Below are 12,989 nucleotides of genomic sequence, written 5' to 3'. Positions count from 1 at the left end.
TGTTGTTTTGATTTCATTTTCATTTACACAAAAAGTAATAAGTTTCATATACAAATAGAAAAATCCAATAATTTTCGAAGGGGGTAAATGCACGATTTGTAAATACCTATTACAAATTTCTATGTGTATAATAAATGTGTATATCCAATAAAATATCAATAATCAAAAACTGCTCAGTCAAATGCAAGACAATCGCCTGATGGAACATGAAATTTCACAACTTTAAGTTCAAATTACTTTGATGCGAGCAAAAATATTCGTGACTCGTTTCGTCAACCATGACACAAAACGCAATAAATGCATAATACTACCACTAATAATAATAATACATTATATTCATTTGTATTAAGACTAGTAAGCAATGAATGTATCATCTCATTTATGATCTAATGATTTTTATCTCCGTTACGTTCCGCGATCGCTTCTTGAAATGTTCTACATAACATTCTGATATATAATATAAATTTATATATGTACCACACACGTAATAATTTATGTATAATTTGTATGCCTCATAATCACGAGCGCATCGTGATGCAAACGCTCGAACAAAATCAAATACTCTTACTCATTCGTAATGTACGCACTTCACTATATTCTACAAATGGCTAATAAGCAAACCTACTTATTGTTACTGACTTAGACGATGACGTTTTTGACATTTCTTTGTGTTTATCGTGTGTTGTCTGTATGTATACGGTGAAAATCGACACAAAAAATTATGAATGTGAATGTTTTGATTATTTGGCAATTGTAAATGGTAATTGAGTGTGTCTGTTATGTGAGTGCATTGTCATATGGCCATTCTTAACACCTTGAGCCGAGAAACGCTCACTTTAAGTATAATATTGACATATTTACTGGTGCAATTTTGTTCTTTGTTTATAAAGGCTACGAACAAGTTAGAAACGGTAGAAAGATCACATGTCGCAGGATAAGTAGGAGTAGAAATTGGCGGATAGTCGAAAGGAGGAATACTCACGCACGAAGCGGATCACTATCTGATCATCTCCATGTACTTCTGCTTGTGCTTTGCTAGCATGTCGGTGACGGTGACGAGTGTTTTAATACTCGGATTTACCTTGGCGACCGCCTGCAGCTCGGCGAGGTGTGCGACGCATATATGATGTAGTGTGGCGAGTTCTTTCGCCGTGTCCGGTTTGGCTGTGATGCGTGGTTCCCCGGGATCTGCGACGCCGGACAATTGATCCAGAAAGACTACCATGCGTTCTTTGTTTTTTAGAATAAAAGGGTTTACTACTTCCATGTAAGGTTCCTGATTGAAATAAAATTTAATTAAAACAGATTTAATTGTATTTAATTATGTTTTTTACCTTTCCACCAAATTCGACGAGATTTGCCAAGTTTTGTAAACATTTGGCAACCATAACCAAACTTCTTGTGGCGGCGGGACTTGGCTGTTCGTTGACTAAACCAAATTGACGCGGATTGAGCAGAGCCGGGCATAAAAGCCGCAAGAAAATAAATCCTGACACGACTCTTGTGCGTACGAATCTTTCATTCGGCCATTTTGCCATTACGCTTTTTTGCAAACACCCGCAGATATACCGTACAGACTTAGGACAAGCTTCCAGAGATACAAATATACTGTAAGTTATCTAAAACAACAACAATAAATAAATTTATTAAGTAATTAAGGTTAGAACAGTACCTGATCAAGTATTTCCAATAAAAATTCAGCATTGTTGCAGGCATCATCCGGAGAATCCATTTTAGTAGGATTCAATTCAGCACTTTGTTTACTTTCCAACAAACGCAACACAGTTTCCAAAACGGCCGCCTGTAGAAACCCGCCGCATTCAGCGCGCATGTAAAGATCCATTAAAGTTGTAGGCAGCGACGCAGCGCGGAATAACGTCGATGTTTCCGACTCTCTTCCAACTTCCGCGCAGTTTAACTCAACAAGCAGCTCAGTTTCGCGTCCTTCCGCGCGGAATACCCTCAACAAAGCCGTTGCAAGTGGTGCTCTGTCATTATGACAAACCTCCGCCAAAGTTTTCACTGAGGCCAAACCCGGCTCCAGGAGCAACTGCTGTAAAGGACTATACTCCTCCGCCGGCATGACTAAATCATGCAAATAACGCGTCCGGAGTCTTAGCGATCCCCACTCGCCAATCGGAGTCAATCCGGAAAGCGAGTACCACTCCTCCTTCTCTTCGCCGTTGCCCAAACTGAGCAGGTCGATGTGCAGTTCGGCGACTTCGGTGTCCTTACCGCGCTTACCTTTGTTGTGCACAATGAGCGTAAACGAAACTATATCACATGGCACGTCGCTGCAAGCAAATGAGAGCGTGAATGAAATGACACAGCCGCAAATTGGCGAGATAAATTCGCGAAACGTGTAAAGGTCAAGTGCTACTTACTCGATAATGAACTCCTCGTCCCACACCGGATCCGGGCCCGACTTGACACGGGTGCGCGCGATCCGCACCTGATTATTCAGCTGCAGCGTGACGTACGGCTGTGGCACAAACTTGAATGGCAGCCGGTGCGCGTCCAGCACGTGCAGCGTGAGGCATCGTAGTTCGCGGAGGCGCGGCACCTTGCAGGTAGCGCGGCTTAACTGTGGCACGCATAGGGGTTTCAATGCGTTGACCCATTCCTGACAGTCTTCGATTGATGGCGCTGCGAGATGTGTTACAGTCGCCAGACAGGGTAAAGCGCGTTCGACGATTTGCAGGCAATGTGGACGTTCCCACAATGAATCATGCACCTTGAGATAAAATAAAATAAACTTAAATTTCGTGGAAAAAATATAAAACTTACCTGATATAAATATGCGCATGACAAATCAATAAGGCCTTTTGGTTTTGTGCGTTTAGGATTTTCGTAAAGATACAAATGCGTATCGGTGCCGTCCACGAGGAGAACAAAATACAATAATTTCCACTTTTTCGTAACCTTGTCTGACTTTCGATGAAGATATCCTTGGTGTTTAATGCCACGCATCTTTTTCAGGCCAATTTGATCACGACATTCGCGCAGAGTTGCGTAGATCTTCTCTGCTTCCGAATTTATGTTTGCGTTTTCAGGCACCCAATCAGTTGAACCATCCACAACAAGCTACAACCATAAAATAAAAAACTATTCCTGTAAAATTTAAGTATTTTGATTAAAATACTTACAGGATTCATGAGCGTATAACCTTCAACAATCTGTTCCTTGCGATATCGGTTGATTACAGCGTCTAGACACTCAAATATCCGCCCGCCCATCAAATAACGCACGCCTTTCTTCTCTATCCGAAAACGTTGAATCTGATTGTTGATGTGGAAGAACAAAGAGTAATCACCAGGTGAATTATCGCTGGGACGCACTAGAAAACTACCTGGCCCAGCTAAAAATAACAATTTTTGTAATTTAAACAATTTAAAAGTAAAATAAACATTTTTTACCTTTGACAAGAAGATCAACAGCCTCATTTTTAGTACAATTTGGATGAAACCAAGGAAAAACCGTATTCGGATCAATACTATCATCCAAATCTTCCACCAATTCCCTGAAAATCATCCCTTGCTCACCAGTCCGATGAGCAGTCACCCACAGCCAACCATCACCCATGTCATTGTGCACAAAAAAGATGTCACCTTTCTTGAAAGTCAACTCATCAGTGTCTGGCATTTTGGTGTACGGTAAAATAGCCACTACACGCTATAAAATACAAAATTAATGCTATTGAGAGTTAATATTTAATGTATTTATTACCTTTTTGTCATTGACTGGTTCAGGTGGTGGTACAGGATGCACCAAACGTTCTCTCTTGAGAAGATCACTACAACTAGTGTAATAACCGACTAAATCATTCAACGAATCAAACTGTCTGCCACCGATGTAAAAATCACCGCAAACAGCAGTAATCCGAAAGTGGTTTATACCGGTGCGTCCAAGGTAGGAAAGCACATAAGAACCGGGCTTCCTGTCGCTTTCCCGTACAAGATAACTGCCCAGTTTTGACGCCTCCCAGAGTCGTTCTTCGGCTTGATAACGGTCCAGACGACCATGATACCACTGCGTTTCCGACGGCGCGTGTGGCGCCGCATCTCCTAGGTCCGGTTCGTCCACGTCCGGTTTCGCCAGCGTGTTGTTTTCCGGCTCGTTTCCATCTTCACTGCCGGTGCTAGGCGAGCCTAGTTTATCTTTGAGAATACCACCGCTCTGGCAGCTGTTTGTCCGTATGAGATCTGCCATCGTTGGAAGCAGACACAGGAATCTTCACTTGACGATTATTCGCACTTATCAGTGATTCATACCCGGTTTGGCACTAGTGCTGATAAGAGAACAGAAACACAATTGTTAGATGTTGAACAAACACGAATCGCAAATAATAAAGTATGAATGCTAGACGAAAGTTGGCCGACGCCACCGAAGGAAAGTTGATGTTGTCAGATGTATGTATAAATATGTGTTCGTAAATGAATGAGTGAATGAGTCGTCCGGGATGCACGTCGCACAACGCGCGTGCGGCGTGCTTGTGTCTGTGTGTGTGTGTTTTGCCCGACGAGAAGCCGCGACCGATACACACGGCTTTGTTTACCAACTTCGGCGTCTCGATAATTAAAACGCACACCAGCAATACTCACGATTACAATGCGAATGCGTCGTCCGTTCGCACGCCGTTGCTGCGGAATTTCGCTGGCTGCTTTCCTAGGTATGAAGAGTGTAAGTTAAAAGTGTAATCCGCGTTTGTTTTTGCACAGCCGTGGGAATCTCGACTCAGAGAGTGCCCATTGTGTTGTCTTCGTATACGGTTTTCCCTCGAACGCACAAGGGCAAGAACGAAAGACGACGAAACTTGGTGAACTACCCAGCGCGTTCGTTGGATGCACGGCAGCACACAGCGCGGACGAACCGAAGAGGCTAGGATATTGACGTTTCCTCTGCTGTCTCGACTGCCTCTGCTGCTGCTGTGTGAAGCGAGCGACGGCCAGCGACTCTGCTCTCCGGCGCTTTACGCACAGACTGCACATGCATACAGCGCACACACACAGCAATCACATTCCCCCGCTTGCGATTTACACAAACACAAGGTTGTAAAAGAGACATGAAATGTGCGCGTGTGTGCGTGTTTTATTCCTGCTGCGATTGGAGACGCAACGAATCAAATAAGAGATGAGTAACATGCGCAACATGTATTTTTCAGAAGTTGTCGTTACGCTAGGCGCAAGTTACTGTTTATAAATTAACAACAATCAGTATCTAATCATGATTCTTTCAATTGTTAATAAGTTTTTGCTATTCAAGCTCGAAAATCACCTTTGTCAACTATTAAAAATAGAATTTAGAAGAGAATTATTAATGTCAAACTAAACCGTGTTGCTTTTGTGTATATTATTGTGTTTATTTTGTGTATATTTTTGTCACTGTTATCAAACTAAGTAACAAAACATTGAGCAAAAACCACAACTGATAAAACTGTAAAATATTGTCGGCGCATTTGCACCGCTTGATTATTTTAACTCAAAAGTGCATTGCAGTGCCATCTCGCGGTGCTTTAAACAAATTGTCTTGCTGTTGTTCATTGCAGTTACCACAAAACAAGAATTATTATAATAAATCAAATAAATGCACCCAGAACAACATAAAAATAATATTTTAGGATTAAAATAAGGATAAAAAGAATTTTTCTTGTTGTCGGTTAATCTTTTTACTGTTTCAAATTTATATATGGCAGTTTGCTTGTATAATTGGTATAAAAAGTATGTAAAATTGTTGCTTGCAATTTAACATATGCCATCAACGTGACCACGCCGACGCTACATCCTTTCGCGTTAATGATTTATTTTTGAATTGTTAGTTACGTTAGTAATTAACTGATATATAAAAATTCCACCAGACCTTCCATTCCTATCCATTTTACAAGTGTTACATTTTATCTATCTGTTCATGTTTTGTTTCCTTTGATATTTGTATATGTTGTATATAAATATCGGTTATGTACATTTATTATCCATAGAAGTGATGCGCTCCTCACTTGATCTACGTTAGTATCGGTTATTATTATCGTAATGCATTTGTTTGACCAGAAATACTCTTTGAAACACAGACAATAAACAAACGAATCAAATAAACAGCAAGCCCGCGCTTTGGATACGCATTCGACTTAGATTAGTACAAATTTGCGAATACGTGTAGCATAAATATGTTATATGTTATTACAGTAACAATTAGAAGCACTTGTTTTATAGTCCCGTTATCAATTTTACAAATGTCGTAGCCTAGCAGCTAGGTTATAAAACGTCGTAGCAAAAGTCGAAAACGAAATTTTGAACAGATGACAAGAGAAAGCGTCCCTGATAGGCGTTAAAAGACCGTACAAAATGTTTCATTAGTTTTCGCATAAAATCTGCATTAAAATGCGTACCATTTCTTGATTATTTACAATAAAGCGAGCAATTTCCGTGTTTTTGGAAAGTGCCTTTCGTTAAATTTAAGATAAATAAACTTCAATTTGCTTACATTTAAAAGTTTCAAATGAATTTCGCGCAAATAACAACGATTAATGTTCTGTTCAAGATAAATAAATTAATTCTATATACAGTGCATTCGCATACGCTCCGCATCGTTCTTTACTTTTTGATTAATAATATGTTTTGTTTAAACGTGACTGCTTCTTCATCCACTGCAGAAGAAACGTCACGCAACTTTGGTGTCTTGTGTTCATCATGTTATCATAACATTCATGATAGTTAAAGCGGCTTCAATTCCAATTTTGTCCCAAAATTGACGAAACATTTGTGAATTTTTCAACAACGAAATTATCTAGGAAACACTTTCAGTGCCCAAGCTGTTGCCATGCGCCATGTTTGAATCCAAACTGTTGCAATCCGAGTCATTCGAATGGGGACTGGAATAATTCGCCGCTTCCTGCAACCGCATAAGCATGTTAAGCAGTGGGTCGCCATCGTTTTCCGCTTGTGTCGCAGGTCCTGTCTCCAGACCAACATCCTTTGCTGGAATACTTGTTAATCCTTGCGGAGGTGCACCTGGCCATGGATACGTATCTAATACAAATTGTGTTGGGTCTTGCCATGGTGCACGTCGGCCATAAAGTTGTAATCCTTCACGTGCTGCTTCACGTAAATACGGAGCCAAGGAATAGTTCCAGACATCTGCGAACCATGCACGAGCTGCGTCCAGTTCCAACGGACAACTTAAAAAGAGACGTGGGCCAATTGCGACGTCCCCGGAGCTGTGTGTTTCGAGGAAAGCGTTTAAATGCTGCCAGACACGTGGAAGCCAACCTAAAATGGCCGCTAATTCTGGTTGTGGACCTTGGTCGAGTTCCAAAGTAGCTAGACGACGACGCAAAACACGACCAAGTAAACCACGTGCTGGTTCCATATGTGGAGCAACCAGTACCCAACGGAAACCATGTTGAAGTTGAAGACTTGTGGCTGAACATGCGGATTGCGCCATTGTCCCAATCAGACAAGGTAAATTACGTGGAAGAGAACCCAATGCATCAGCAAGTGGTCCTGCTTTATGCAAATTATCCAAGACGACTACGCATGGAAGCATACTAGTGTCACCTGCTGCAGCCTGTTCACTCAAGTGAGCTAGATATTGACGAAGTTCTTTTGCTGATTTATTATCCACACTGCAAAAATAAAAAAATGAATTTAGCAAAGAAAACATGAAATAAAACACTAATAACCTACTTGAATGTAGCAACTGCTTCAGCAGGATCCCTCCCTAGACTCTGCGCATGGAATTCAGCCAACCTCGTCGCTAAATGTGTCTTACCCGTGCCAGGCGCACCACATAACACCAACCTCCTATGCTCAGCAAGTAAAGATACCAATCGTTGCGCAACACCTTTCGGAATCAACGCTTCAAAACTCAAAGCAGCCACAGGTTGTAACACCACGTGTAATGTTGTAACATGTCCAACAACATACCCAACTGGTAACAAATCAGGCGGTGCTGAATCACTGGCTCTTTCAGCTTCTCCCAACTTATACAACGCTACAGAATCACTTCCAAGGCCAAGTCCACCTCCGGGATCCAAACGTGCGACATGTTGTTTAAACGCTCTACGTACAGCATTATCTAACTGTCCCCAGGATGTTGCAGCTCCTACACTCGTATGAGCTATAGCAATCTCAGTTGTGGCATTGTTACCATCGCCGTCATCTTCGTAATGCTCAGCGTAATACTTTTGGAAGGTAGTTGGTTGTCCCAGATAAACAGAGATTGCGATACGTTTACCATCGGGTTCTACTTCAGTGGGAAGTTCTTCAGTAGGGATGAGGTCACTTAGAGGGTCCATGGAATTACTGGTAATGACTGCAGAAGGGATATTTCCGACACTGCCGCTGACCATGCGTTGGAGGCGTTCATTATTTTGTTTTAAACTTAACATTTCACTCTGAAAATTATGAAAAATTATATATTTTTGTATAAAATTTGTTTAAGTAGTAATTCTTACCCTCATTTTCATGACAGTGTCTTTTAGACTTTCCAATTGATGCGCTGAAGTCAAAGCTTCAAGTCGTATATCAGTCAAAACAAGATCTTTCTCTCGTAGTTGTTTCTGAAGATCTTGCACTTCCTGTCCTTGATCCACAGCGGGTTGTTGCGGTGGCGGACTCGCATGGTGTTCGTTTCCACCATTGGTATCATTTTGGCATTGCACTTTGGTGACTTTCGCATTGCGAGAAAATGCTTTCGTAAAAGAACTCCGCAACTGTAATTAAAACCACCATGTTACAACACAACATAATAATCTTGTCAACAACATCATTAAACATTAGAAAGTCTCTAAGCACACACAGCGATTTAAATCTAAAAAAGCCTCAAAAAGTGTCAACGCTCGAAATAGAAACATAAAAATCCAATTTGCACGCCTCCGATTTTGTGAAAACAACGCTCTCGACTCTCGAGAAACAAATTGAAGAAGGAGGTGGATCAGATAAGCCGATTTAACACCCAAGCCGCGCTGCTCCTTCTGAACCACTCAAATAAACTCCAAACATAGCACACAGCCAAGTCTTACTACGACTATCGACTATCGGAAACAATAGGACAGCGCATTGAAAAACAATTGTGCTTCACAGGCAACTTTGTAAGCGACGAATAGGGAAAAAGCATTGCTCACAGCTTCAACAATCTATAAATCACCCGCCGTGCGGCAGAGTGGAGTGCTCAAATCAAATAAATTGTATTATAGAAAGAAGTTGCCGAGGAGAGAGGACAATGCCAAAGTGGCAAGATGCAGATAAACAGTGAAACAGACCCTGACATTTTTTACTTTGCAAATTTATAGAATAAAAATAAAGCAACTTTCGCCGAGAATAGAAACTATGTACTCACCCAGCCCTTTTTCTTCTTTTTATCTTGCTTATCGAGACTGCAGGCGGACGACAAGCTGGAGACGCTGTCAGATGATGGTTGGCGGGCGAGCCCGGTACCAATACCCGCCTGCAGGCTCTGAGCTCGCAGTGACTCCATCGCCGCCTTCAACTCGTTCAATTCCGAGTCCTTCTTCTCTGAAGTGGCGGTTATATTCTGCAGGCGGTGCGTCATCGACGACAAACTCTGCTCGAATGCGGACACGACATGTGCCTGAAACAAGAGAACATTTCAATAGAATAACAGTAATTCAAAATACATAAACTGTCCAAACGTGTTTCCGATTGTAAAAGACACCGTAAAAGTCCGCAAAACTAAAATCATCTCGAAAATATCGCGTAGAATGAATGAAGCAAGAATTTTTGCAACTTTTATGACGTGATCAGCGCCACAATGGGCATAAACTCGTTGTTGCAGTGCATACAAATTAGAAGCGTCACATTCCGTATGCGAAACGTCCGTTTTGAAAGAGTTACCTCCGCAAATGAGCCGTAAAAGTCCACGAGTAGCAATAAACGTGTGCGGTCAAGCACCAACCACCCAAAACGCCTGTCAGAGAGAAGAAAGCGGGCCGAAAATTCCAAGTTGTAAACCAGACTTGAATTTCATTTTCTGGCATTTCATTCATAAATGTTATATTTATGAGCGTATAAAATCAGTATAACAGTATACCCCTCACAAAAATATCCGCCATCTTGTAAACACATTTCAATTTGTCGCATTAACTTAATTTCTCTGCATAAATTACAAACACCCATTTTAGGCCGTACGTTTTAATAGATTAATAGAAAGCTAATAACATAAATGTTTCAGGCAACAAAAAAGTAACAATAACATGTCCAGGCCAACCGCACGCATAAAACATTATAAAATGCGATCAAATGCACGCAGACCGCGGCGGTTTGTGCAGCGAACATAATAAACTCATGGTAGAAACTCATGTTCTGGTCATTGATGATGAATAGCGTCCATCGTGAGCTATAAGCGCACAAGCCATCAACGATACATCAAATCACCTAGCCACATGCACATAACCTATACATAACCTATACAACTGCACTTGTATGGAAGCAGTAATAATCTATAAATGTGCGCCACGGGCAATAGCACAATGCACGTAAATAAGAAAACTAAATCGCTTCTACATTTCCATCAAGTGCATTATATATTCTCAACCGGGTCACAAGATATTCTCTTGTAAAGTTAGTAATTTTACAATCTCATTAAGACGTTAGGACTATAGATGTTCATTAAATATGCTCTGAATAGAGAGAAAACTTTCGTAAATCTTTTAACTAGGCTCAGGTAGTGCTCGTAATTTTGATTATTATTTATTTTCTTTTACAGCGACTTTTATTCAACCGGGAAGTCATTAAGAAAATTTATGCTCGTAAATTTCCTAATTGATTTACGCACATAAACTTACAACGGACAAAAAGATATGCAACCCAGTTAACAATTTAATTACTAGTAAACTTGTATATTTAACAACGCGTTTGAAACAAAAAAGAAAATAATTTAATTACTAATTAACAAAATTTGAAAAAATCTAAGATGCATTTGGATAGTTATAATACGCAATTCTAATCCTAATGCAGTTCTCATTAGGATGATATTATACACGCTCGCGATGGTTAGTTGATGAGAAGAGAAAAAACGCATCGTAATGTGAACACGCAGGATTATTAGCTTTCAGCCGCTGGGCAACAAAATAATTGATGGCGTAACGCATTCTAATTGATGTTATCTTGCACCCGAGCAAGTAACAATCCAATCTCTTCAAGAATAAAATAAAATTCTTGGAAGCACCGAGAGTATCATCACCATATTATGATTTTATACTTTAATGCTTGTTTTAGAGTTTGCAATTAGTAGAGGATAAAACAACACGCTATAAAATGTTTCGTTACTTCGTTGCCAACTCAACATTTAATGCGTAATTGCGTGTAAGTATAATTATAGCCATTTGCTTAATGAAATTGACATTGATGCAAGTGATAAGATGCGAGAATGTTGTGCATTTGTAAACATTTAGCCGGACAAACCGCATTACGTGTTGCATAATATGCAGATGACATGCTATTAATACTATTATTTGCGATTAAACTTGTTGCGCTATTACATGGCACCTAGTATAATGTGATGTGCAGTACAGAGTGAAATTGAATATGAAATTCTATTGCGATAATGACAAAATAAATGTTTGACTTACACTTTGTTCGAGTGTAGTTGAAGATTCGCAATTTACACTTTAAATAACTGTGTAGGATGAGTTTCGAATAAGATATTTTTTTTCACCGGTTTAGAGACACAGAAAGTGGTACTTTAAACACGGACGGTTAAGGCCGTGACTAAAGTACTTTAGTCACAAATACGATAATTTCTTTAGTTTTGATTTATTATTCATAAATTAGAACATTCGTGTCTAATCGTAATCCCACGTCCTTTAAACAACCTTTTTAAATTTTATTTATCGCTATCGATAATGTTTACACGACGTGTCACGTATTCTAAACATAACGTTTGCAAAAATATATTTGTACTATTTTTATATGGCATAAGGAGTTTGGGTTTACTATATATTTTTTCACTCTGAAAAAATACGTTTTATTGATTTTATTGAATATTTTCCGATCTCTGCAAATATTGAAAGATGTTTAATATCGCTGTCAACGTTCATGAAATCGCCGATAACGTCGTCGACGATGAGTTTCAAGAGTGCACGACGCACTAAAAGCTTTTAGCTTTCAGCACGTGCTCAACTTTTTTCGAACTTTTCGCCCGATGCATAATGCATGTGGACAATGTCACAATGTCAACGGCAGCAAGCACACAATAACACCAGGGTAAAGAAACGTCAAGGATTGCACTTGCAGCAATCGTAAAAACGTATCGAATTACCGATAACCATAAATATCTACATGAAGGGCCAGAAAAACAACAAAAAATATAAACGCGCAGGGTGTAAGACAAACAAAATACAAAGTAATAAAAATATTAAAGTATAACTGTCTTAAAACATATTTTAATAATGTGTAAAATTTTGTGAATATTAAAACACTCTGTATATTAAAGTGCATATTGAAATGTTTGCTATTATCGTCCAGCTATAGAAATGGCCCATTATTGAATAGTCAGTCCGTTGCGTTGTGCGAGGCGCTGGAATATAGTTGCTAAACGTTCAATTTGTAAGCTCCGAGAAGCCCGTTTTGTGCGCGTAAATTTTTACGACGTATTCTCCTTCGTTCGGAGTTGTGACAAGACGCACGCACACGTCGCGCGATCGTTATTCTTCTTTATGAACATTATTTTATTTTAATCTCTCGCATACAAACATGCCACATACCAACAAGTAAAAAACAATCCATACATAAATACCACAGAGTTTTAATTGAATTAAATACAAGATAAACCATTAATTAAAGAAAATCAAACATGTTTTCCAAATGCGAAGACGTAGATATTAAAAATAGATTATGATCAACTAGCTATTGCCCGCGACTTCATCCCGGTAGTGTTTAATAAAAATGTAATACGATTTTACTCTCTTGTTCTAGACATAGTATGTGTCAATTCAATCAATAAGATTCGCAATTTTATTTTAAAGAAATTAATTA

At 39.7% G+C, this 12,989-nt stretch overlaps 2 protein-coding genes across 2 annotated transcripts in view; both read right to left on the bottom strand.

Annotated features, from left to right (window-relative positions):
* Positions 1 to 2: 2 nt before the first annotated feature.
* On the bottom strand, positions 3 to 5,000 carry vap (RAS p21 protein activator vap). Its single transcript, XM_065313866.1, has 9 exons — positions 4,602 to 5,000; positions 3,727 to 4,288; positions 3,417 to 3,672; positions 3,147 to 3,358; positions 2,788 to 3,084; positions 2,385 to 2,734; positions 1,673 to 2,294; positions 1,335 to 1,619; positions 3 to 1,276 (listed from the first exon to the last, which is right to left on the bottom strand). Exons 2-9 carry the CDS (start codon positions 4,207 to 4,209, stop codon positions 998 to 1,000), a joined length of 2,784 nt encoding a protein of 927 aa, XP_065169938.1. The 5' UTR covers positions 4,210 to 4,288; positions 4,602 to 5,000; the 3' UTR covers positions 3 to 997.
* A 640-nt stretch (positions 5,001 to 5,640) lies between these two features.
* Positions 5,641 to 12,989, bottom strand: part of sick (sickie) — a 70,500-nt gene continuing 63,151 nt past the window's right edge. The window contains 4 exon segments of the mRNA XM_065313862.1: positions 5,641 to 7,618; positions 7,680 to 8,389; positions 8,450 to 8,707; positions 9,334 to 9,585. Coding sequence (XP_065169934.1) covers positions 6,781 to 7,618; positions 7,680 to 8,389; positions 8,450 to 8,707; positions 9,334 to 9,585 — 2,058 coding nt within the window. The 3' untranslated portion in view covers positions 5,641 to 6,780.

This window comes from Atheta coriaria, unplaced genomic scaffold, assembly GCF_025399875.1.
Source record: "Atheta coriaria isolate IRGN ID8LTWV9N9 unplaced genomic scaffold, Caltech_Dcor_3.1 hic_scaffold_10_pilon, whole genome shotgun sequence".
NCBI lineage: Eukaryota > Metazoa > Arthropoda > Insecta > Coleoptera > Staphylinidae > Dalotia > Dalotia coriaria.
This window is presented reverse-complemented; position numbering and strand designations above follow the sequence as displayed.

Coding starts and splice junctions, on each gene's coding strand:
- vap (XM_065313866.1), bottom strand. CDS start 4,209: ATGGCAGATCTCATACGGACAAACAGCTGCCAGAGCGGTGGTATTCTC. Junction 3,359..3,416: donor TGTTGATCTTCTTGTCAAAG/GTAAAAAATGTT, acceptor TGTTATTTTTAG/CTGGGCCAGGTAGTTTTCTA. Junction 1,277..1,334: donor TCGTCGAATTTGGTGGAAAG/GTAAAAAACATA, acceptor TATTTCAATCAG/GAACCTTACATGGAAGTAGT.